The sequence below is a fragment of the Pholcus phalangioides genome, unplaced genomic scaffold, assembly GCF_987345545.1.
Source record: "Pholcus phalangioides strain wild (caught in Gottingen) unplaced genomic scaffold, Ppha-v1.0 ptg000007l_1, whole genome shotgun sequence".
Classification (NCBI taxonomy): Eukaryota; Metazoa; Arthropoda; class Arachnida; order Araneae; family Pholcidae; genus Pholcus; species Pholcus phalangioides.
The window spans coordinates 63,334,993-63,362,450 of record NW_028301600.1 but is presented as its reverse complement, the minus strand read 5'-3'; the positions used below and the strand labels follow the sequence as shown (position 1 = coordinate 63,362,450).

At 34.0% G+C, this 27,458-nt stretch overlaps 2 protein-coding genes across 2 annotated transcripts in view; one reads left to right on the top strand and one right to left on the bottom strand.

Moving 5' to 3' along the window:
• LOC149085614 (uncharacterized protein C12orf56-like) overlaps window positions 1-3,395 on the top strand; it is a 42,566-nt gene extending 39,171 nt beyond the window's left edge. Inside the window, exons 11-13 of the mRNA XM_089233756.1 lie at window positions 323-400; window positions 760-941; window positions 2,409-3,395. Coding sequence (XP_089089882.1) covers window positions 323-400; window positions 760-941; window positions 2,409-2,577 — 429 coding nt within the window. The 3' untranslated portion in view covers window positions 2,578-3,395. The remainder of the gene's footprint in view (window positions 1-322; window positions 401-759; window positions 942-2,408) is intronic.
• A 2,671-nt stretch (window positions 3,396-6,066) lies between these two features.
• Window positions 6,067-26,154, bottom strand: LOC149085613 (uncharacterized). The gene is made up of 17 exons (XM_089233755.1): window positions 26,038-26,154; window positions 25,149-25,230; window positions 22,876-22,955; window positions 22,478-22,637; window positions 20,150-20,277; window positions 19,425-19,604; window positions 19,063-19,222; window positions 18,822-18,949; window positions 16,180-16,359; window positions 15,721-15,880; window positions 15,254-15,381; window positions 14,826-15,005; window positions 12,121-12,280; window positions 10,643-10,770; window positions 7,697-7,876; window positions 6,886-7,036; window positions 6,067-6,408 (listed from the first exon to the last, which is right to left on the bottom strand). The coding sequence occupies exons 2-17, from the start codon at window positions 25,213-25,215 to the stop codon at window positions 6,182-6,184; spliced, it is 2,397 nt and encodes a 798-aa protein (XP_089089881.1). The 5' UTR covers window positions 25,216-25,230; window positions 26,038-26,154; the 3' UTR covers window positions 6,067-6,181.
• Between the last annotated feature and the right edge of the window lie 1,304 nt (window positions 26,155-27,458).

The window sequence follows — 27,458 nt, the reverse complement described above, 5'->3', positions numbered from 1 at the left end:
ATTATTTTATTCTTTTTTTATCTATTGTTATTTTTTGCTCGAAAATTATTGTTGGTTAATGAATTGCTGGTCTCTAAATACAGTATTATACAGATACGTAGTTCGCAAAGAAATTTTTTTTTAAAACTCACGTGATGATTGAGTGAATGAATGATCATCACTCACGTGATGAAATGAGTCATCATTTTTTCTTCTCATTGCCTAAATGATCATAAATCCTACAAAAGTTTTCATTATGAGTTTTTTAAGCTTTCCTTGCTAGTTTGAATTTTGTGATGCACTTCTTATTGTTAACGTTGAGCTCTCAATTATTGATTTTCAGGGACACGAACTCACGAGCTATCAGAATTCTTATGGTATTAGTTGGATGGTGAAAATAATATCCGAAGCAAAATCTGTTGTGAGTTTTAATTAGTTTTTTCATCTTCCGACGTAGCGTAAAGTATAATGATTTTAAGAAACCATTGAAAAAACTACATGCTATAACTTTTCTCTCGATTGGTATTAAAAATTAAAATACAGCATGATCAAATAATAAAAAATTTTGTATAGATTCTATAAAAGTATTTATACTTGGTAAAGTAACATTGAATTTTTGTTTTAACAAGGTTTATTCGCAGATGCTATTGGTTTTCATCTCAATGTCGCTCTGAGTGGTTTATAAGTTATTGATTTATTTATGAGCGGGAATATTTTCTCACATATAAATAATATGGAATGTATTTTTCAAGAACATTTTTTTACTCAATAACTTTTCAGGATACTTTTATATCCCGTTTGATGTGCCAACTTCTGTTTCTTGCGAGTCCACGTGATCACTGTACTCTTACTCCAGCTCAAGCAGTGCTCCTACATCAGCAAGTTTCAGTCTTATGTATTCTTATAAAACATTCTCCTGTTCTAACCCTCAAAGTTGCTATCATGTTTGGAGAAGAAATAAGGTGAGAAATAATTAACGCAATTATATCACGATATCCTTAATAAGGAAATATTTATGATGATTATACACAACGTAACTTGCATTTTAATGTATGTATATTTTAAAATTGAACGTGACTGTATCAAGATGGAAAAGTCATGTAAAGTTTTTGCTTTTTGAGGAAATGTCTACCGTATTTCGCACATTAAACACCGCAATGAGTAAAAAAAAACAAACATTAAACTGTACTTGTAAGCGTTACTTAATCCCGCATTTCTTTGGAATAAAATTTAACTTCCACGCAAATACAGCTTACTTGCATTTTACAGACAAATATTTGTTAAAGAAAATGCTTGCTTAATACTCAGAACCAATTCTGAATAGTTGAAAAAAATTAATTAGTTTAAATGTCAATGTTATATGATGATGTTCATTGCGAATTTCAAAAATTACGTTCAAAAGTAAAGTACACGTTGCATTCGTATAAGTGCCGCGGGATTATGTTATGTTTCAAAATTATGTTTCTATACGATTTAATACGAATATGCTTGAAATGTTTTTTTGTATTGAAGTTGTAAGACTTTTAGCTTCAGTTCAGTTCTGTTTACTTCAAGTCACTCCTGTCACTAATGTCAAGCGAGCCCTCTTCTGACGGGACGTGAAGTAATAAATGAGATATAAGCAGTAATGAATTTCGATGTTTGTTTATGCAGTATGCCGTAACAGGGCCGAAACGAGGGGGAAGGGCAAATTTTAAGGAAAAAACTTGGGGTAGAAGTTGTGTCATAGACACGGCCGCAAGTTTTGGCGTGAATATATTCTTTGTGTCCTGTATCACGAGGTGGGTACTGACATAATGAAATTGGTGTTATCGGATTTGTCTTTAGAATAGGTAACAGACGATACAAATTTCGTCTATTTGCATTGCGAACTTCTTGAGACATAGAATAAAACAATTTCATAACGAATGCGGGCCGTGAGCCTGGTGCCCAGACCAGAAGACGTATTAACATTCATAGGGTGGCATCGGATTCGTCTTTGGAATATGTAACAGAGGACACCATTATCTTTTATTTGCGTTCCGACCGCCGCCCCTCTCCCGAAATATAGCATAAAAGCGGGCCGCGAGCCTGGTGCCTTGACCGGAGAAGAGGTATTAACACCACAGAGTGTGGTATCATTCGATTTCTCTCAACGAAATCTATCCGCAGATATCAAAAATACTGATACATTCTAAAACTTTCCTGGGATATGAGCGCATAAGTTATCTCGTTACGCGTAACTTTTTGCGAATGAACCCAACATCGTCAGATAATTTTAGACATATTCACAACAAAACAAAAAATTATCTTTTCTTCATTTACGGTCCTGCATTAACATGTACTAGAAGAAGCATCAGTTATCATGAATAATGTGTCGAATAACTCAGTTTTTTAACTGGCAGTCATTATACTGATCGATACTCTAACGAATTTTTATTCTCTTGCAGATACTTTATTCTACGCCAGGTTATAGGGAAAAAACTACTTCCAACTTATCCTATTAGAGAGAGCCTTCTGAATTCCGTGGATACTCTTCGTCAAGCTGTTCATCAAAATCATATCGTTCAGGCTAGTACTAATGACCGAAATATCTACCCGTTATGGTTGACACCTTAATATAACGCATCGTTATAGAACTAAAATCAATTAGGAATCAGTATTTTTCAGAAACAGTATTAGCATTACTACCGAAAATGAAAATAAAATATCCCCAAATGAGACTTCGGTCAAGAAGGCGACATAGTTTAAAAAAAAGAAGAAACAAAAACACGTTGAGAAGTAGCGTAACGATTAAAACATAAAACTCTTATGAAGTTAGTTTTAGTGTTTTACGTTTATAAAGTTACGTTTATAATCGATTCAGGTGCACTCAGTAGTTAATTGACATATAGCTACTATTTCTGATTCAATAAATATTATTAGATATAAGGTCATAAAAATATTTGATTTTAAACGACAGAGATACTTGAAAAAGCCACACAAGCCATACATATACGGTATAACGAATATTAGTGAATATTTGATTTGAATAAAAGGTAAATACTATTAAAGTGCGCATGATAAGATGCTTCAACAGGCCGGTCAAAAGTATATTTGAATGCCATATACGTATAATCCACTCTCCCTCAACACTTTTATTACTTTTTTTCTTTCCAAAATGTGCAGAATGCGTATCTTTCTATACTACTGCACTCATAATAACACATTGCACTTGGTTTGCCTTTACTTAATCAAATTCAGCATTTCAAAAAGAACCGGTAGTAGTAATTATAATAACTGTTGGTCAGAATGCCTTCAAAACAGCAGTTTACAAAATTGAAGAGAAATAAAGTTAAGAATAATAAATAGCCATTATCGAAAAATGTGACTGCATCGATATGAAATACCAGTTACTTTTGGCTTAAGGACAACCTAATTAAGGGGGATTGGTGCCCAAAAAAAAAAAAAAAAAGAAACCACTTATTTTTGAATTTTCAGATAATTTAAACTTTTCTGCATCTGACTGAGTTCCAATTTTTTTTTATCCAGGACCGGTTCCGGACAGTTTTAAGAATTTACGTAAGCAAATAATATTTTGATAGGATAAAAAAATCTCCCCCTTATGCTCAGGTTTTTCATTGAAATGGTGTTTTTCAAAATTATGAAAAAAATTCAAACACTGTTCGTTGAAACTTTCTAAGTCGCTGGACACTGCAATATTAATGCTTTAACGAAAGTATTTTTTAGTGAAATGGTTTCAAGTAGTTTTATGGCATACGGGTAAAGTTTGGTGATTTTTGAAAAAAAATTGCATGTTATGTTATTGTTATTATTTGATAAAAAACCAACGAATATATATAAGATCCTAAAAGCTCTCGTTAAATATCACACACACACACACACACACACACTGAAACATATCTATCTCTCTGTGTGAATCACAGTATATAATTTTTTTTAAAAGTTACATCATTCGTTTTATTAAAAATTTAACTTTTACGATAGTAGTATAGGCTGGTTCGACTCTGGAACTTAGACTAATGTCGATGGTGGTCCAGAGTCGAACCAGCCTATACTACTTACGATATCTCGTCCACCACTCATCGATGATAGAGCAGTTAAATTGTTCAAAATAGATAATTTTTTGTAGGGGAGACCAGGTTCATGTATACCAACCCTCTTCACCGCTTTGCGGTGTGTCTTAACGCAATCACGGCGTATGGCATTCATAGCAAATGTCGAAAGTGTGACACTCAGATATATAGGTTAAAAAAAACAGAACTATACATAAGAACATATAGAACATCTCTTGTCCGTTTTTATTAGCATTGATCACTCGTATTTATAATGCGAGACTATAATAACTCTAATTTCAAAAATTAGCACGTTCTGGAACCTTGAATTCCCTAAATAAAAAAAATATAAAAAAAAAGGAACACATTTTATTACTTTTAAAAAGTATTCATAATTAAAGATACTCTGACTAACGGTACTTACTAACTGTATTGACCCTGACTAAAGGTAGTTTTACTCTCAGAGATTACTGGAATGTAAATTTAAACTTCGGTCTTCTTTTATAAAGCAGTGTAACACATATAGCGAGATATATAATAAAATTATATCTTCAACACTATGACCATCTAATAACATTTTAGAACCAGTCATGCACAGTTTGTTTGCCACAAAAATAGTCTTTGCTGTACGTAATTACAAATACAAATACAAATACAAATACAACGCCACAACAGGCAAAATGCCCAACGAGGTGGCTGATAAAAAGATGCCCATAAAAATATGGTTGTCATATGTTTCAAAAACGTACGTACATTGTATTTGTATTACGTACATGTATTTCAGTAATGTGACCCTGATCGATTTTTTTAATATAATTTTTTAAACGTTTCAATTCTTAAAATCCCTTTGTTATCTGATATATGCTGCTGTGTGAAATATTTTGTTGTCTTTCTTACTTTTTTAATGTGTTCATAATAACCGACACACACACCATGAAATAATTGTGATTGTTTGGAAATATTATTATTAAAAAAGATTTACTTTGTTTTATGTCAATGGATAGTATGGAACAATGAATATATTGTTCAGCCAGTTCGTTTGTATGAACATTTTTTGACAGTTTTGTTTATAAAATGGAACAAAAATGTATCGAAATAAAGATTAATACATTTTTTCTCGATCTTCTGTTTTGAAATGCTATGCCAGCGTCTTCAATGATGTGATTGAATCATTCTTGTGCAATTAATATCTAATATCAGACTTATTGAATACGAGCAAATAAAAGAAACATTACTTTTGATGCAATTAAAAATCTATAGTTGTGGACCTCCTGCAGGATTTGTGAACCTGGCAAAATTCCTGGCAAATTAAATTGCTTGTGTGATTGTTAATTAATTGATAGATGAATGGTTATTACAACTAATGTGTAGCTTTTGATGCAATAAAATGTGATCATTTTTAATTTCTTCCCGTATACATACATATATGTATCTCACCATGAAAAAATATATGTGTTGTGGTAAATGTGATAATTTTGGTGAGATTATGCGTAATCTCGTCCACTTTTTTGGTAATTTTGATAGGTATCGTGAATTTATAAAATTTACCTGTGATTATATATAATCTTCAGCTCGTATCGGTAAATATGTATGATGAATCGTCGATGAATTATTCAAATTTACTCGACATTTTAAATAAACTTTAGTCTAGGATGATGAATTCAATTGGCAATTTTGATTATGTTTGCACAGGTTGATAAATATGAAGAAAGTTAACATTAACAAGAGACCCATAACTGTTTTTTTAATTTACACTTCTTTTAATTTAATTTTTATGGCAAAATATATGTAGTGCACGTATCATGTATGGGAAAAACTGATAAGTTGTTGCAAATTAAAATGGTATTTCCATATGATTTCTTTAAAATTCATCTAACTTACCAACTTCATTTGGGAATTATGCATAATAAGCAGTAATAGTGATAAATACCATTAAATTTATCACTCTTCAAGACGATTCGGGAATATATGCATAGTTACCGATTTATCAGATGTTCACATGTGCCGTAACAAATACACCACACAACCAAAGGAAGCATTTTAGATCGAAAAGTTATTTGTTGATTAGTTTTTATTATAAAAGAGAGTACACACACACTACTGACTAGAAACCACTTGGAATTCAAATACAATCCAGGGAAAACTTGTATCTAAAATACGTTACAAATTTAATTCCATGCAATTTTTGATGCGTGAATGAAAAAGTCTTGCGCACTTATTGCTACTTTCTCGACGCTGTGCTTGAGTAGAATTTCAACATGGGGCCCAAAACCCCTCGCGTCTTGGACGACAGTATTAAATTTACTGATGACATTTACAACCCTGATAACTGTGCCGATAGTTGTTCCTTTAGTGAACGTACCAGCGATATCAAGAATTCCATAAGATGCACTGCCTAAATAAAAAAATTAATAAATAAAATAAAAATAGAAGAATAAAAGAACATTATGGAGATTTATTTATAATATTGAATTAAAAAAAGATATTTGCAATGAAAAATATTAGCAGATTCTTGATTTAAAAAAAACAGTTCACAAGTGTACTTATATAGATATTTCCTGTATCTATGAGTTCTCTTGGTCACTTTAAAGTTAATTTTCCCAATTTCAACTCTTTAGCAAGGCAACATATCACAGTTTATGAACCGTGTGAATAGTAAATTAAATACAGTATTGCATCACAAAATGTGCCTAGAATAACTAACAGGAGAATTCCATTTTTTTCACGAATATTTAAATCAAAGAACCTACTGAATAATGTACTGGTAAATAAATCGAAAGAGGAAATAACGATAACACAGAGCAAACGAAACATTTGATAAATTTGTTATAATTAAGAAATAATGTAATTAAGTAATTAAGATGTCACTTACTGAGTTGAAGTGTACTTTTAATCTCTTGTACAATGCTATGTATTTCATCACGGATTTCATTAACTCTTTGCTCAACTACTTGGTAGACTGCTGGAAATTCTTTTCTCAAATCATCAAAAACGTTTTCGATGTTTTTGAAGAGAGTCAAAATCTGTAGAAAAATTAAAACAAATCATAACTACCATCAAATTATGAACTTTATCCTAAAAAATCACAAGTAACTTTACTATCAAAAACAATTGAATTGTAACGTGTTGGAATTGGTAGCAATAGAAGTTTGGTAGCAAAAAAGAGCTACAGAAATGTAGCAGCAGATCAGACTTTCTTAAAATTATTGTAAATTCTCATCTCAATCAGTCGAATTTAATTGAAACTGCAGAACATCCAAGATAAGGACAACTTCTAATCATTTTATCCAAATATAATGTTTTTAGAGCGATTAAATATTGAAGAAACGGTATTCTGCTACTCTATTCCAATGGAGCGAAATGTGAATACGAAATAGGCGTATTCGCGAAAAACACTCGTAGGTGTATCTCCGAATGCAATCTATTTGCAATTATGTTTTCACGACCGAATACAAGCCCTATATTTCGTTTAAAAATTATAAAATGTAATTGGCATATTCATGTCAATAGTTACTTATTTACTTTGGTAAAAGACCTATACATAAAGTAAGTACACTTTTTCTTATTTTGATAATCTAGTATAGCTGAAACATAGTGGGTTTAAAATCCAGAAAGTTTTGACTAAAACGCATGAGTTCACATACGAAGCTTATACAATTTAAAGTCGAAATCGTTCCACTTACCAAGGTTTGAATTTCACCCAACTCCTGATCAAACAAGTCTTCGATGTCATTCACAATAGATTTCTGGATTGGATGGTTGTATACTCCCAGTCCGTTAACAACGTGGGTTGCAAGGTCTGATATGTGCTTTTCGAGAATTCCTTGCATTTTTCCAATTTCTTTTTCCAGTTTTGGTTCAAACTGAAAGGGAAATTTCCGAAATTATGCTCGTTTATTTCACACGCTTTCATATCTAAGTCATTCAATAAATTTAAAAAGATGAGTTATAATCGTTTCTGTAAAAAAAAGCAACATATAACAAAACAAGTGTGGCTGCTTATTTATTACTGTATACAAGTGAAAAAGCTAAATTAATATAAAAAGCAGAATAAAAAATTTAAGGGGTGTGACGACCCCAAAAGTGGATTTTTCAGAAATTTCTTTGAAAAATACTTCATTTTGACGCAAATCAAATACAAAAAAAATTGTACAGGGTGTCCCACAAAGGACTTCTTGATTTTAGAAGGAAATAATTAAAAAACGGTGATCGATAGAAGAATAAAACAAATGGTACATTTATTTTGAAAGAGAGCCGTAAAAATCAGATACAGAAGTTTCAAAATTAGTTACAAATGTTACCAACAGGTGTAAGACCAGACATGGCCCAGGCTCTGTCGCATGGAGGATATAAGCACTTTACCCCGAAGGGTTGGCTCAGCACACTCAAGTCGTAATACGGAGTCCGAGAAATTTTAGGCTATAAACTGTGCTTCGCAAGCAGTAGTTGCAATCATACCATAATTACAATCTATGCAAAATGTGCAGACTTTTGATGCACAAAGATGGCGAAAACGATCACTACTAAATGGTACGTTGCAGTTTTGGAACAATTCGTCACTTGGGTTGCAGGATAGACAGGGCACTTCGTGGTTCATGAAAGATGGAATCCACCCACACCGCAAGACAGCATTTTTTGCCTTTCTTGAGGAACACTTCGGGAATAGTTTCATAGCATTGAACTATTCCACATTTATTGGAACAGGCATGGATTGACCTCTATATATTCACTCGATCTTACTCCCGAGACTACTTTTTGTGGGGCAAATTGAAGGACATTTTCCGGAACAATTCTCTAACACTGGGCGATCTTCAAGATTTGATATGTGAGGTATTTACATCTATTTCCGTTGAGACATTACAGAAGGTGACTAAAAATTTCATTATCCGTTTGCGCCCTTTCTGTGCTGCGCGAAAGGTGAACATTTTTAATCGATTGTGATGTGATTGCAACGACTGCTTGTAAAGGAAATTTTATGGCCTATTTTTCGGACACCGTATTACGTCTACAGTGGCCAGTACCACCTGTCGGCATTTGTAACTAGTTTTGAAGCTTCTGAATCAGATTTTTACGGCTTTCAAAATAAACATGCCACTTGTTTCATTGTTCTATCGATCATCGTTTCCGAGTTATTTTATTTTAAAATCAAAGAGTCCTAAGTGGGACACCCCGTATTAAATCCATCAATATTTTTCTTTTAAAATAAAGAAAAAGAAATGAATTATCAGTGTATAAATATACAAAAAAAACCCACTTTAAACGCGGTTTTCTCAGATTGCAGTTTTTGAGCTTGTCTTTAAAATTAAAAAAAACTACAGCAAAATTTCTGAAATTGTGTAAGGATATTTATACATATGTTAATAAAATAAACCTCGAACGTGGATATCTGGCCATTCGTAAAAATGTTATGAATTTTAAAAGTTTAAACTTTTTTTTTCAAAAATTTGAATTCAACAGTATTTTTAAAAAGACTTTTCATTTCTGTCAATTGCTAAATCGGAGGGCCATTTTACTAACACATGTTGAATGAACCTTCCTACAATATTTCAGAATTTTTGTTGTAGTAGTATTTTTTTTTACTCTTAAACGGATGGGCTGCAAAAATTTCAGAAATTCGTTGAGATAAACACGTTCAAAGTTTATTTCTTGAATACTTTTTTTTACACTGTCATCCATTATTTTTTTATTTTATTATGAAAGAACAAATTAATCGATTGACATGAAATTTTTTTCATTTGATTATGCAAAATCAATCAGTTCAAAAAGGTGTCTTCGCGTTCTCCTGGAGTTCGTCCTGGACTGGAGTGTGCTGTAAGGTTTTGGAGACCATACCAACACAGCGACGTAGACTTGGTTGAAGGGGTGCAGAGAGGAGCTACGCGTGTCCTTGTTTGCACAGAGTTATGAAGAGAGACTCCATTTTTTGAAGATGTTTACATTGGAAGAACACAGGTGTCTGAGAATATGATCTACGTGTTCACAATTTTCAACGGGGTGGATAGGATGAAACATGAATTATTAAAACTCAGTCAATCGACTGCTTTTGACATGGGGACATCGGTATCGATCGGTAAGGGACAATTCTAAATTGTGGTTTCGCAGAGAATTTTCATTCAATAGAGTTATGAAAAGAGGATAGAGTTAATAAATGGAATAGCTTTATACCCCCGGGGATAGTAAATTCTAACACAATTGACACGTTTAAAAAGAAATACGATAAACATGTTGGGGTAAATCGAGAAGCTATCCATGCTTAGAATAAGACAACCATAAATACATTTTATGAGCATTGTAGAATATTTTATGATGTACATATATATTGTTTATAATTTTTATGATTGCATTTTTAATTGAGTTATTGTGTTTTTGAAATATATGGCATCCATATTTGTTATGAACATCTTTTTCTCAGCCACCTCGTTGGGCATTTTTCCTGTTGTGGCCTCGTATTTGCATTTATTTGTATTTGTACAAATGCAGTATTTTTTAAAGTCATTTCTTAAAAATCGCAATTTGAAGTCTCAGAGGTCATGACACCCCTTCTAACACAGTTATAGCTGCAAATTTAACAACCAATAATCCTTAAGCTTTACGATTGGAGAATGAAATTTTATGTCATTAAAGCTCACGTCTTTGGCATCCTGGCAGACTTTGTGGGCACTTTCAGCAAGCTGAAGGACACGGATGGCTGTGCTCAATTTGAAACCACCAGCTAAGTCAGTGAGGTCGTCAAAAATACCGTATCCATAGTGAACATCTGAAATAAATGTTTTTTCCATCTTAAATTTATGATAATATAAAACTAATATTATCATATAAGAATCTCGCAAAATATTTTTCCCAAATTTTCTGAATTGAGACGAAATTTGTCATACGGGAAAAAAAGCTGTTTTTGGTTGTAATGTTCATAATAAATTAAGGTTTATTATTTTAATTTATGTTCTTTCTGAGAGAGAAGCTTTCATTTCCATGTTTTTTCATGTTTAGATGATGATAAAAAAACATGATAAATAAAATAAAGTGCTAGTCAGAAAAATTTAGAAAAAACGTGAAAGGGTTGAAAGTTAATGGCTACAATTGTTTGTTTGGATAGTTTATAGCGTAAGGAAACAGAGGGCCACTTTGCTGATTTGGAAACGTGTCGCGGGCTACTTAATTGGAACAGCGCTGCAGTGAGCGTTAAGTGATCTGTAGATGAGTTGCGGGCCACTTGTGTGATCTGGAACTGGGCCGCGGGTAGCTCAAGTGCTGCGTTGTGCCGCATTGATCTGTGAAGATACTGAGGGTCACTTAAGTGCTCTGGAACTGTGCAAGGGCTCACTCGAGTGCTCTTCAACTGCGCCGCGGGACACTTATGTGATCTAAAAATGCGCCGTGAGCCCCTTGAGTGATCTCTGAATGTGCCGCGGTGTTCTGTAAATATGGTGTGGGACACTTAAGTGATTTAGAACCTGTTTTGCAGGGGTCACTTAAATGATCTGGGAATGGACTGCGGGGTCACTTAAATGATCTTGGAATGGACTGCGGGGTCACTTAAGTGATATGAAAATGCTCAGCTGGCTACTCGTGTGATCTGGAACTATGCCTTGGATTCCTTTTGTGAACTGGGACTATGCCTTGGATTCCTTTTGTGATCTGGAACTCTGCCACGGGTGACTCAAGTGATCTGGAACTCTGCCGCGGGTGACTCAAGTGATCTGAAACTGTGCCGCGAGCCACTCAAGTGATCTAGAAATGCACCGCGGATCAGTAAGGTGATTTGAAAATCTGCTGCTTTGTTCATTTTTACAAAATTATGTATGACGTCGCAGGCAACATCAGATGACTCGGAGAGCCACATTTGACCTGCGGCCCATGTGTTGAGCATGTGTGTAGTTTAGACAGCCGAGAGGAGAATGTATTTACTTATAGTATTCTTTCAATTTCTTTAAAAAAGAACTTTTCAGTGACTTCGCGTGATTTCCCATTAACTAAAATTAAGAGCACGTCAAAACAAGTTGGGTAAGACGTGAATTCGATAATGATTTGCGAATAATGAATACACAATATCATCGTGGGAAACAAGGACGAAAATGATCGCCGAAAATAATTTTTTTTTCAAACTTACCTCCAATCTCTTTAGAAACGAAACTTTTCAATGACTTTATGAGTTCTCTGAGTTCATTCAAAACTTTGTCAGCATCTTCATGGATCTTTTCGTGAACCTTTGGTACTATTTCTTTCACTTTTTCCATACCGTTTTCCACTTCTTTGAGCAAGTTGATGACCTGAGAATTGAAACGAAGTTATCGTAAAAAACATTTCTACGAATATTTCAACCATAAACCTAAATCAGTTTTATATAAAAAAAGTTTTTATAGTAATATGTATATATATATATATATATATACGTTACGGTAAATGTGATAAATTCGGTTATTATGCATAATCACCGAGCATTTTGGTAAGTTTGATAAATTTCCCTAAATTTATCACTTTTACCGGCGATTATGCATGGCACCCACGCGTGGCGTCGTTGGTAAACATGATGAATCGTTCTATACATGATAGTTCATATACATGTATAGTATCATTATATCTGGGTAAGATCGTAAAATTTGTTATTATATCATGGACCGACTATATTCATCACGCATAGGAAACTCATTTGGAATTCTCACTTTCATATTTATCAAATTCACCAATTACAATAGGGTATTATGCATAATCACAGATAAAGGCGATAAATTTGAAGTATTTAGCAGATATAACAATGGCACTTGATTATTATGCATAATCGCTGGGGAAAGTGATAATGCTTTCTGTATTTATCAACTTTACGAACGACGCATGGGTATTACGCATATTCGCCGGAGAAAGTGATAAATTTAACAAACTTACCAATACGATTGATAAGTATGCATGATAACCGATATCACATTTACCGTAGCATATAGTGTAATGTAATGGTCACGGTAAATGTGATAAATCGGTTATCATGCATACTTATCAATCGTATTGGTAAGTTTGTTAAAGTTATCACTTTCTCCGGCGAATATGCGTAATACCCAAGCGTCGTTCGTAAAGTTGATAAATACAGAAAACATTATCACTTTCCCAGCGATTATGCATAATAATCAAGTGTCATGCAATATTGTTATATATGTTATATTTATGTATGACTTGGCAACAGCGTGAGCATCAATACGCGCGCGCCATTCGATTGCTGTTGGGATTCGAGTTCTGGCGGCAATGGCGGTCGGTCGTGTTTCTCCGTAGTTATTGTATTAATGTTCGAATAAAGCTTATTTAAGCTATTGTGTAATTCCGAATGTTCCTTCTGTCTGGCTTTTATAAATGTCTAGTGAGAGACTTTTCATATATAAAGAAAGAGAAAAACATATATATTATTTTGACTCTCAAAAGTACGAGATGGAATAAATTTGGCTTTCACGAGGTGATTTTTTACGTTTTTTTAAAATTTTTTTTCTCCAGGAAATTAAAATTATGTGTACACTTCACTTCTTGATTTTGTTCATAATTTTGAAAATTCTACTTTTTTCCCCCTTTAATTTCCGAAAATAGTGACGAGGACATTCATGTGAATGTTACAGAAAATTATACTGCTGTCTTCATTTTTATCGTTTTCCGATAATATTTCGGTGAATATATGGTGGATAATGACGATTTTATCCTTCGGTGTTTTTTTTTTTGCACCACGGTCATTTTCTACACACGAGGGCTAATTAGACCGGGACCTACAATTTATTGCCGATTCCGGACGGCAGGCTTGTTTTTTTATACTCATCGAGAGGTTGGTCCGATAACCCCTCGATGGGAGACTCCCTGCGGCAGCAATTTTTTCTGCGGTCATATCGCCGTTTTCGTTGTACCCCCGTGCCAGGAAAGTTTTCTGGCGAAGACGAACCGGGTATCGAACTCGCGACACCTCTAAACATCCTTTGGTACTTTAGGCGAGTGTCTTATCGACCAGGGCCACCGCGCCCATGACGATTTTATCATTCAGAAATAAATTGAAGGAAAGAAATGAATAATTGAATTCAGAACATTGAACATTGAATTCAGAAATGAATAATTGACGTTGAAGCAGATATTAATTCAAAATCTGAAAAATGAGGGCATATTACACTTTACTCTATTTTTTATATTAAACTTGTATAATTGTTTTAATTTTAACTGTTTATATAATGACGGTACTTTAAAGTAACAGGTTAGATAATTTGCCTTGAGCTAACTAATTGTTTTAAAAACATTGTTTTTTTTGTTCTTAATTAGAACTAAAATGACTTACCAAATAATTTACATGATAACTATTAATTATTATCATTACATTTATGCTTATATTTTTATTATAATTTTCTTATTCTACTTTTCACAATCTCGATATAAAGGGTAAACCAAAAACATTTAAGAAATTTATTTTTTGTATTTCTAATAAATGTGTGTGTAGATCATATTACACTAATATTTTATTTTATTTGGTTTTTAGACTAAAAGCTGCACAAATATACTTGAGTCAAAATGATCCAATATTGGGAATTTATATGGAAGTTCTTAATTTCGGGCATTTTATTGACTCGTGATCTCTCATAGATAAAAGATTGCGTTGTAAACTTATCTTAATTTTCTTTTGCTTTGTCCAAATGTACGTAATTTTGTGAATTATAATGGGCTAAATACACTTTTCCCTGTGGTGGAGCGTCGATTCTAAAATATTTAACAATGGCATCCACGCATCAATTACTATGTAGGCAGAAATGTTGAAGTGATGGAAATGAAAATTTAACACTTATCAGTATCAAAATTACTCACTAGTTTGTAGAATGACTCGTCGAGATCTTCAAACAGATCTTCGATATCCTTCACGATGCCCTTCTGGATAGTATTCCCACCCAATCCGAATCCATTTACAACATGCGTGGCCAAGTCAGTGACATGCTTCTGAATAATTCCTTGGATTTTGTCGAATTCCTTTTCGAGATTTGGCTCAAACTGAAAAGTTTTTAAAAAAAAATGTTTTAGTGCTAACTTAACTTATTGCATGATTATTAAAATCAATTTAATATAATATTAAATCCATAACAGTGCTCTGTAATGCTTGCTATTATTATACAGAGTTAAATTGATAACGAATTTATCTGATTCAAATAAACCGTGTTTTGCTCGTATATATGTACCGTGAGTTACAATTTCGAAAAGCAATATGGGCCTGAAAACAATTAGGAATGAAAATAATCAACCTGTTTGGCATCTTGGCAGACTTTGTGGGCACTTTCAGCTAGCTGAAGAACACGCATGGCTGTACTCAATTTGAAACCACCAGCTAAGCCGGTGAGGTCATCCAAAATGCCGTATCCGTAGTAGACATCTGCAAGGATATATTTTTTAAACTAAATTTAATGATCATTTTGTTAAATTAATCTCCCAAATAATAAAAGAGACTTTCTTTATGTCTGTCGGACAGAAAAAACGATTATTCTGAATTGTTAATGGAGCATTCACGCTCAATTCATGAGTCTTGTTCCATTTCAGGGAAGCAATTATTCTTATTCTATATTATTTTTTGATTACGAAAATAATTGCATTAACTAATATAAAGAACGTGTCAAAAAACGTTGAGCAAGACGTAAACTAGATAATGATGTGCGAATAGTGAATACACGAGATTTTCATAGAAAAACGTGGACGAAAATAAATTTAAATTTACCTCCAATCTCTTTGGAAACGAAACTTTTCAATGACTTTATGAGTTCTCTGAGTTCATTCAAAACTTTTTCAGCATCTTCGTGAATTTTTTCGTGAACCTTTGGTACAATTTCTTTCACTTTTTCCATACCGTTTTCCACTTCTTTGAGCAAATCGATGACCTGCGAATTAAAAAAGCATTAAAAAAAATGTAATTTGTTTATTTTTTTATGTGCCTGCAGAATATGTATGTTTACGTGCACTGAAATGGAATATTGGGGGGTTATGGTTCATGGGGCGAAAATATTCATTTTTATTTCCCCATGGTCAATCTATTTTCCTTGATGGGTATGGAAATATCGCGTGCTATAGTTTACAGCCGAGCAACTGCAATAACAAAGTACTTAAAATGCTCCAACTGCCATGCGGTCTGAAAGAATTTACTACTCATACAAGTCAATAGGATGGAAAATCTGCTCACTAATTTATAGAAGAACTCGTCGACATCTTCAAACAGATCTTCAATATCCTTTACGATGCCTTTCTGGACAGTATCTTCACCCAATCCAAACTCGTTAACAACATGCGTTGCCAAGTCAGTGACATGCTTTTGAAGGATTCCTTGGATTTTGTCGAGTTCTTTTTCAAGTTTTGGCTCAAACTGGAACGAAAATTTAAAAAATAAGATATTTTTAAGCGTCGATACAGTGCGGATTTATTAGAATGAAGCATCTACAGTTTCGGTTATAATGACCTTGGTTATAACGGTACCTCGGATATAAGTCATAAATTGTCGGTCGAGGCTGATTCCCATAGAGATTAATATTAATTGATCATTGCTTATAACTTTGATGTAAAGCAACCACCAAGGATATAATGATGTCGCTTATATTTCTGTAACGTTATTTCGTCGCTTATGTTTTCTTTTCAATGACATTTTCCCAAGAAATCTATGTATATAAAATGACGTGTCCTGGCTGACTGACTGATTCATCATCACCAAGCCGAAACCACTGAAGGTATAGATATGAAATTTGGTCAGTATTTTTTTTTTGTGACGTAAAGACTCACCAAGAAAGAGTTTTTCGAAATTCGATCCCTAAGAGGGTGATAAGGGGGTTTAAAGGTTACATAGAGAAATCACGCCGAGCCGAAACAGCTCAAATTATAAATTTGAAATTTGGTCAGTAGTTTTATCTCATGATGTAAAGGCGCACTAAGAAGGGGTTTATCGAAATTCGACCCCCTAGGGGGGGGGTGTTTGAAGGTTATATAGAGAAATCACGCCAAGCCGAAACTGCTGAAGCAATAATTATGAAATTTGGTCAGAATTTTTATTTTGTAATGTAGAGACTCACTAAGAGACTTTTCAAATTTCAACTTCTAAGGAGGTCATAAGGTGGTTCAAAGGCTATATGAGACAATCATGGCCGAGCCGAAACCGCTGAAGCTATAAATACGAAATTTTGTCAGTATTATATTTTATAATGTAGATAACCACTAAGGTGAGACTTATGAAAATTGAGCCGCCCCCCCCCAAGGGAGTTCATGAGGGGTTCAAATGCTATATCGGGGAATCATCGCTGAGTAATTTTCCTATTACCAAATCCACACGAGCGAAACCGCGGGGTAACTGTTAGCTCCTAATATTAGAGCTAACCACATTCAGCTCTATTGTGTTCGTCCGTCGTTCTATTTATACCCAACGTTAAAATTTTTTTATTGCATACTTCGTGTTCCGACTTGCTCATTGATATGACCAGTATACGAAACATTTCCGTAGCTTGCCATTCCGGACTATTCTTTATGAAAATGTTCTGGTTTTCTTTAACGAATAATTTTCTTCATAATCTTTACCAGAATAGGGGATGAAGGTAATTTGCATTATTTATAAATTATGTTATAATGAATATACGAAGGTTTTTCAAGAGCTAGCTGATGCGAAGATGAATTCAGGAAAGAAAAAAAATTCAACTGCCCTTTCTCGGGGAGCCGAACCCACGTCCTCTCACTTGCCAGGTGAGTGAGCGCCCTGGACCACTAGACTACAGAAACAACGAACCTCAATCTTTCCTTAAAGCTCGTGTGCACTGAATGGAACCGTACATGGACGGTCGGACCTAACTCATTCCAGAGCTCCCAATTGCTAACACTGCCACCAGATGGGGACTTATCCAAGGATGATGTCACTCTCCACTATCCATACGAAGATTTTCAATAGCTGGTTGACCGACCGTCCATGTACGGTCCCGTTCAACGCACATGAGCTTTAAGGAAAGACTGAGATTTCTTTGCCTTTGTAGTATAGTGTGCTCACCCGACAAGTGAGAGGACGTGGATTCGATCCCCACAAGGGCAGTTGAATTTCTTTATTTCTTGTATTCATCTTCGCATCAGTCAGCTGTTGAAAACCTTCGTATGGATTGGGGAGAGGGACATCATCCTTGGATATAATGAATATGACTATAAATATTCATTTCACGTATGAAACATATGACAACCATATTTTTATGGGCATCTTTTTATCAGCCACCTCGTTGGGCATTTTGCCTGTTGTGGCGTTGTATTTGTATTTGTATTTGCCAGGTTAATTTTTTTCCCCCGTAGAATACATTTTAGCACACTTGCTGTAGCATTTTTTTTCTCGCTAAGGGTTATTTATAAGATACATTTGGGGATTTCGCCGACATCTGACAACATGTTTTCTGAGAATCGGCGATGTCCCGTATTAAATATCCCAATATCCGTATTTTTCTCGATAAAATTGGCCATATAGAAAGAAATTAAATATCAAATAAAATATTAATCATAAAGAAATAAAACTTTATTCAAAGTATTTGATTCGTCAGTAAAAAAAGATCTGGAAAACGTCAACCTCTGTTATAACAACACTTCCGTTAATTTTAATAAAGTTTTGGGGAATCTTCGATGTCGTTATAACTGAGTTTGACTGTATTTTCAATCATGTCAGTATATTTTACCTTGTTATTACTCATACCACACACACACAGAAAATGAGATTAATTTAATTTTTTAATTCTACATATTTGCACTATTCTTAAATGTATTTTCCCTTTTCTATACGAAGCTTGGTTTGATGAATAATCTTTATGAGAGACTTACTTGTTTAGCATCTTGGCAAACTTTGTAGGCGCTTTCTGCAAGCTGAAGGACGCGCATTGCAGTGCTTAATTTGAAACCTCCTGCTAGATCTGAGATATCATCCAAGATTCCATATCCGTAGCTAACACCTGAAATCATTAAAAAAAATTTTATCCTTTTTATTTTTTTTTCGAAAAAAAGAAATTCACTTGAATAATTTTAATGGGATACTCATTAGGCATGAGGTAAAATTAGAAATTACCTTCTTTTTTCTTGTGTAAATGCGCTCTTATAAGGTCTGCAATTTTTTTGATCTCGTTCAAAAGTCTGTCAGCGTCTTCGTGAATTTTGGTGTATACTTTAGGAACAAGTTCCTTAACACGCTGTATACTATCATTTACGTTTTGAATCAGAACGACGACCTACAAAAATTCATAACCATTAATCCTATAGGCTTATGGATGATTTGATAATCTAAAAATAGCGATTGTCAAACCCTAAACACAAAAATGGAAAACATGCGAAATGGCTTTTAAGTACATTTACAGATTGTTACAACATTCACGTATATTGCGAATACTGAATATAGTAAGCAAAAAAACTCCTTAACTAATTTCAACTTACTAGATCCCAAAATTTTTCATCCAGGTCTTCCAGCAAGCCTTCAAGATCTTTCACAATACCTTTTTGAGCTTTATTATCACCCACACCGAGTTCGTCAACAACATGTGTCACAAGGTCAGTAGCATGTTTCTGGAGAATATTTTGGATTTTGTCGAGTTCCTTAGTGAACCTAGGTTCCAGCTAAACAAATTTAAAAAAGTTCTTGTCTGTTAGTTTTACAGTTATCGCTAAAATAAAAAAAAGCTTAAAAAAAATCTCCAAACTCAGTACCATGTCAATTAAATCCTCTGTAGGTCAAGAAATATTCATTATTCATGGAAAACGAGACGATAAATAATTTTTTACATACTGAGTCCACAATTATTTCTTAGATATGACCGGAATACGACTTAAGTATTCGTATATACCTATACGAATATTTAGTTGGACGTTATGCAGATACTATTCTATACACATATCCTCATGGTAATTTTTTCGATTAAAATATCTCAAGTAGCTGCTTATCATAATATTCTTCCTCTCCGGGACACAATTTGCCTTATATCTCACATAGACCTTTAAAAAATAACAATACTGAATCTATATTTCTCGTTTAACACAATAGAAATTTTTTTGACACCTGTTGTACTACTCGAAAGACTACTAATTTAGACGGTAGGATACAATATTACGTCACGACGATCTTGCATATAATTTGTAAGAGTGATTTGATGTAAAAGACGTACTTCTTTTGCATCTTGGCATACTTTACTGACACTGCTGGCGAGTTTCACGAGGCGGATTGCTGTGCTCAGTTTGAAACCTCCAGCTAGGTTGGTCAAATCATCCAAGATTCCGAATCCATAGTAAACATCTGAATACCAAAAATACAAAGTTGGTTTTATGAGCGTTATAAATTTCATTTCCTACTCGTAAAAAAGATTTCAAACATTTTGTTTTTAACCAAATGTATGAATTTATAAGACATATCCGGCACTGTCCAAGTTTCCACTATGTTAGATTAGATTAATCCATTTGTGTATTCGAAAATGGAATAGTCCGCGAAATTAGAAGTACATCTTATCACCGAGAGTAGAATAATCCGTCTCACAGTACTTAACCTTTTAAATGGTTTTATAAATTACGCTGATACGCATTATAACTGATACTATAGAAATAACAAAACACTCTATAAAATGCCACATATTTTTGAACAAGAAAACTTTTTCGCTGATTTCTTGTAGGTGATAGTGCTGTCCTCCCAACGCCGAGAATAATAATAAAATACGAAGGAAGAGAGAAATACTCTACCTATTTCCATCATTTATATACTGGTATTGTACGCATATCCCTATACTGCTTCGAAGGGAAAAAATTTATATTTTAAATACCGTCTCTCTCCTTCTGTTATCAAAACGCGAATAATAGTTGACTCCATCCACTGGCTGATGATCGATAGGCTTCAAGGGGGAGGGGGTGTAAAAAACTGTTGAAGATATATGAAACTAACAATAAAAACTATCTGAGCTCATCATTGCCAAAATAAGAGGGTTTTAAGAAAGCGAGATATCTCGTAATTGTCACTCTGAGAGAGTTAAAAATCCGTTTTCTTATTGATGCGTGGGGCAATAAGTAAATAAGGGAGAGAGGGTACACACAAATAGGTTAAAAACCTAACCCATGTAACCTAACCTATACTTCCAGACAAAAGTATACAATCGAACTTCGTTAACGTTAAAGACAAGGTTTCGTAGAAATTTTTCATGTTAACTAAATTTCATGCTAACCGATAAGCATGGTAGAAATAGAATTTTTTGCATTCTATTAGCGTTAGCCGGAAATTCAATACAGTGTAGATTTATATAAATATAATACACACTGAATTGATCATCAAGTTCTCTTTTAAAACGTTCTTTGTTTCACAATTTTTAGAACAAAAAATCGACATGCGAACAGCATTAAATCATTTTTTTTAAACTACCATCGTTAATATTTCGTTCAAGATGTTTTGCTTAACCTCAAGAGGAACTAAGTACTGCTTGAATGGACAAGCATCTAACGATCCACAGCCAGCACATGCACAGTCTAGTTGTGTGACACGAAAAGGCGATGGACGAGGCAGCAAATTTTAAACAATCACAACATTTAATGACGGAAAACACAACATTAAATACAACATTCACGCAAATAAAAATTACAGACAATATACACGCCACGCGCACACTCACGTCATGGCGTTCGACCGCCAACCAAAGCGCTTGCAGAGAGCGAGCAGCTCTTCTTTCCTCTCTATCGGACGAAAGTAAAGACCACAGCATCATCTATAATTTTAAATCGTTACAACAGCTTTTGAAAGCGAGACAACAAAGAGCCGACTCTGAGAGTGTGCACGTCACCCCCACACACGCTCGTGGGCAATAAAACCCTCTTTCTCAATGACAACCGGGGTCGTGCCCATAGAGTTATAATAGTTATAATAGTATATCTCTTTGGTCTATGGTCGTGTGCCCCTGGTTGTCTAGCGCATTAATGACATTTACCCAACCCTTACCTTTCCGGAATTTTTCTACAAACAGTGCCATCTTAAGGCATGGGCCCACTCGGGCACGGCCTGGGGGCCTCACAAAAATGGGATCTGGTTCAGATTTTCGAAAATTTGCCTGGTAGGGCCTCAGAAAAATCATTTGGCCTGGGGCCCATGATGCTCTTAAAACGGCCCTGTCTACAAAGCATATTTTTTATTCAGGTTGACAAATCTTTTTCACGTTAAGTGATCTTCCATCGAAAACGTTCATGTTAAATCTCAAGAATTCTTTTCACGTTTACCGGAGTTTCCTGTTAAGCCGGTTCACGTTAAAGAGGGTCGACCGTAATCATATATAGTCTTTGAGAAAAAAACATTGTTTAGGAACCAACGTAAATAAGATATGCATTTAAAGATTCACTGTGGAAGCCAAGAAATATGTATTGCCTATTTTCGTCGGGCAAATTTTTCTAATATTTATGATGATTTTAAAGTTTCCTATCGTTCTAACTGAGTTTAAGAGAATCAAAGAAAACGAGTTATGATTCACCTCCATTTTTCGTTGAAATCAAGTTTTTAAGTTCATCAGTGATCTCTTTGAGTTCAACCAAAACTTCATCGGCATCTTCATGAATCTTCTTGTTGACCACAGGTATTATCTCTTTAACACGCTGGATACCATCCTCCACGTGTTTCAACAATGTAACTGACTGGAAATAACCCCAAAAGTATTCATGTATGGAATGAGTAAAAAAAATCTGTGTAACTTCATAACACAGAAAAGACAGACGAACACATCCATGGTACATGTATGTATAATTCTGAATAATTAAAAATAAGAAACGAATAGCTCTTTACGTTTTCTCTGAACTCATATACAATTATTACAAATGTAATCACTTGATTAAAAACGAATATGAGACAATATATATATATATATATACCTACTTTCTTTATAAGTTCTTTCCCTTCATGTTGCACATCAAGTTCCAACCAGTCGAAGATGGCTTGAACAGATGCTTGGGGTGCTAGAAAATATACATCAGTGGTCTATAAAGTCCTGGGTCAAACATTATGTTTCCAATTCACTCACTGGTGATGAATTTTTGCTCAATGTAAGACAATATCTGTATCAGAACACCAACCAACGCATTATCTTGCATAAGCCTCAGCTAACAATATTGTATAAATAAATAAATGAAATAAAATAGAGAGAAAGTGACTGTGTGTGTGTGAAGTTCACAACAGTTCAGGAGTATTTAACCCAAACCCTAATCACACACCCATTAAAACGTATTGGTTTTTATTTTTTAGAAAATACGCATGTGAATGTTAGCATATTTTTAATTGAAACAATACATCAGCAAAGCAACTTAAATAACTATAGTGAATTTTTTAATTAATAAAAATGGTTTATGAGAGATAAAATATGCAGTTCACCTTGATTTTAATGCTATTTATAAATAGATAAAATCTTGCTTAGCAAAGGTGAGTACTTTTTACCTTGAATTTTATTTTCAATCTGCTAATATTTTGAGCTATATATTTTATAAATCTCTGAACACATAAAATTTCAGTAGTTTTCGAAAAATGACACCAACAAGGAATCAACTCTTTCTACATGAAAAGTATGGTATATACTTACCCGTATTTTGTACTGAAATGACATTAAAAGATGTACTTTCTAAAATACCAAAAAATCGAGAAAAGAAATAGTTATACTGTGGGATTTCTTTTTTACCATGTAAACATAGTATCCCACAATCGACTGACGGTTTTCAAAATGGGATAGCAAAAAAAAACCGTGGCAGATATTAAAGTCATTCTTGCAAGATATAACTGTGTGAAGCTAGGAATTTCAGCTACGTCATTCATGTTGCAAGGGTTGTATAGTTATTAAATTAAAAAAAAATCAACTTTTGATGTAGACACTGTGCGCAAAAAAAACACAATTAGAAAGTTATTGCCCCGTCTCCCATGATGCCAACAAAAACATTTCCGCATTTTTAAGTGTAATATTCGTAGAGATATCTGAATTCAAAATCGGAGAAAAGTTTAGAAAGAAGCGTTGCCTGTTGTTCTTTCCCAACTTTCCACCGGTTTTTGAATTCAAATATCTCAGCGAATATTGCATTTAGAAACGTGGAAATATTTTTGTTTTCATCAGAGAGACAGGTCAACAACTTTCTAATTAGGGGGTTTTTTTTGCACAGAGTGTCCATATTAAAAAGTTGACTTTTTTATTTAATAACTATACAACCCTTGCAACATGTTTTTGTAATTGCATTTTTAATTGGGGGGTTGCTGTATTTTAGTAATATATGACATCCATATTTGTTATGGGCATCTTTTTCTCAGCCACCTCGTTGGACATTTTGCCTGTTGTGGCCTTGTATCTGTATTTGTATTTGAATATCGTAGCTGAACTGCTTGACTTCACACATTTATATTTTGCAAGAATGACTAATATCTACTACCGTTTTCTTGCTATCCCATTTTGAAAACCGTCAGTCGATTGTGGGATACCGTATTTGTCATGTATTAGGTGGGGGAACAAAGTTCTTGCCAGAAAAGATAGGTAGCGCCAGATGAGCTGTAGTAATGGTGTTTACAGTCTGATTTGCATAATCGCGATAGTTTTGGGAACGTTAAAGTGTGTTCTAGTAGTACGCGAAATTCTGTTTGTTGTTTACAATTGTTAAGTGTAATACCGGACGTGTAAAATGTCTGTTGAAAAATCTAAAATTCGCCACATCATTTGGTTCCACTGAAAATCCAAACTTGGTGCTTTCAGGGCTGCAACCGTGATAAATTCCGTATTAGAGTCCACTGTAAGTGCCAGAACAGTAGGATAATGTTTCTACTATGGACATTCCCCTCGACAATCCAGCTGGAAATTGCCCGGTGCGAGGGCAAAAAAGGACGCCAGACGCACCTTGACACACAAGAAGGCAATATTGTCTGTCAGGTGGGATCACCGTAGAATAATCTTCTATGACTTTCTTCCGAAAAAATATTTCTTGCTTTTTCTTTCTGTATCCTTTTTTACCAAACAATAAATTTCTTTCAAGAACTTTGTTCCCCCCTAATATATTCAAATGTACAAGGGAGTATACTCCATATAGAGGGTAAAAACTATATGGGGATCCTATTAGGGTTGGGTCCTATATTTCAATAGATAGGCGCAATACAAGTTTACGCCTGCGTTCATTTTTGCTTACCTTGAACCGGTACTGCATGAGATGCACCCAATAAGCACAGAGCAAGAACGAGGTATTTCATACCCATGTGATGCGTTTAAATCTGTAATTGGATCACAGAACATGTTTTGTTAGACCACATAAAATGATCAGATTACGAAAAACAGACTAGATTACCCTGAAATTAAAACATATCATAAGTGAATGAGATATTTTCAGCCATTATCCTACTAAGGAATGATCAATGCCGCATTAAACGCACGCAACACGATATACACGCTTGATATAATCTGTCTCATGATATCTCTCATTCTTCAATATAAAATAAGAAACTGATTTACATATCTCGATTTGGATAATTTTTTCAGGCCAGAAAGATGGGTTACTGTGTAATGAAAAAAGTAATACTTTCGAGTGCAACAGTTGAAAGGGCTAAACTGATGGTAATCACCTAACGAAAAGGAACCTAGTGTCCAAATTATATTTCCGTTGTGGAGTGCAACCAATATACCAACTAACGGGCTCTGCGCCTACTCAGATACATGACTGGTAACATGAAAGAATTGGGTAATGCCATCGACTGAGTCAAAAACAATCGAAACATGGATTTTAAGGGAGAGGGAAAACCTTAAAAGAAAAAAAAAACATTTCAATACTGTTTGCTGTAAAACACTTGTAAAAATAATAATCGGATGTTGGTTTTTGCCAAAACCAGTATTTCTACTGAGAAACGTTTTATATATATAGTTTAGCCAAATTTATTCCTTCTGTCAGTAAAGATGCTTATGTGAAATCGGTGATTCCCCCACCCCTTTTTTAATTTTAAATTACGTATTTTACATATGTAATGAAGAAGAAGAAAAATTGTGTCTTTGTTATGTTTTTGAACTGTAAATTTGTATCAACTTACCTCGTAGATGAGTGTGATTATGAAAAGGATGAAATATTATTTTATCGGCTTTTTATACGAACGCCCTTTGGATGTTAACAGATGATAATTTCTCACAATTGAAGCACAAAAATAATTCCCAAATAAACGGTGTGATGGAAGATACATGTTTTTAAAGTAGATAACGTTTTTCTACGCGTGCACTTAGAACTCCTATTTCCCAATATACGAAAAAATATTCGCTCGATTCTCTGCTTGGCAATTTCTGAAGAATCAAAAAAGAGAACAAAGCACTTTTATTGTTCGTAAATCAAAATTTTATCGGCCATTAATGAAAGATCTATCGCCAGGTTGGCAACGGTATTGGCTGACTATCCCGAATTTGACATCGCTTAAATCATTTTGTGTCCTGACAATCATAAAAAGTAAGACATTTCACAAATAAAAAGTACGATAGAGTATTACAAAGGCAATTAAAAATATGAGGACTAAGTATAATGAGATCTGCAATTAAAAAAAGTACCATCTACCTACCTACTATAAGTTTAACCTTAATTTATGAAATTCAAGAGGAATTTTTTCCAAACTTGTTGAAGTTGGTGCTGTTGAAGTTACACTGTAACCAGAGGTAGTCATGTATATACTGAAGGAATAATCGCTTCAAAACTATGCATGTGCATTGTAAAATACCTGAATTTTTGTAGAAAAATGTTGGAATAAAGTGAAAAGACACGATGAAACATACATATTTTCTTTTTTTAAGGGGTTGTATTTTTTACTATGGAGATGTTGATCAAGTGAAAGCCGAGGAAAACTGTGTTTAATCTTGTAAAACGATCTCCTTTTTTCAAAGAAGCAGAGCAGTTTTTAGTAGATTTTATCTATTCTATTTATATGTAAGTTAAATAAAGAAACGAGGTAAATATTTTTTTGAAGAACGTCACTAATTTAAACCTTGAATCAGTTCTTGTAGACATTGATGGAAAACCTAAACGTTGGACGTTACGGTAGATACTTCTAAAGAAGTAAACAGAAATTTTTTCATCAAAGTAAATCTTACTAGAAAATATACATTTTTTAAATAAATATATATTCTTGGCTTGTGTTATATTATTTTTGGAAAATGTTCGTAATCTGTCGGAACAAGTTTCAAGGGGTTTCTTTCTGCCGTGTATGCAGTGCGTTGAATTTAAATTTTATCCACTAGAAAGCATCATGAGAGTAAGTATCAATAAGTATTTTATGTAGAAAAATACGTACCTTGCCCACTAGAGTAGAGGCCACTTGACAAATTAACGGACTTTTTACAGCTGCATGTTTGGTGATTTTGGCAACAGGCATATTTATCAAGATGAAATCATGCTTCATCTGTGAGAAACACGTGATATGTATCTTGACTTACAAATTCATCAGTTTACTATAACAATGAAAAATTAAATTAA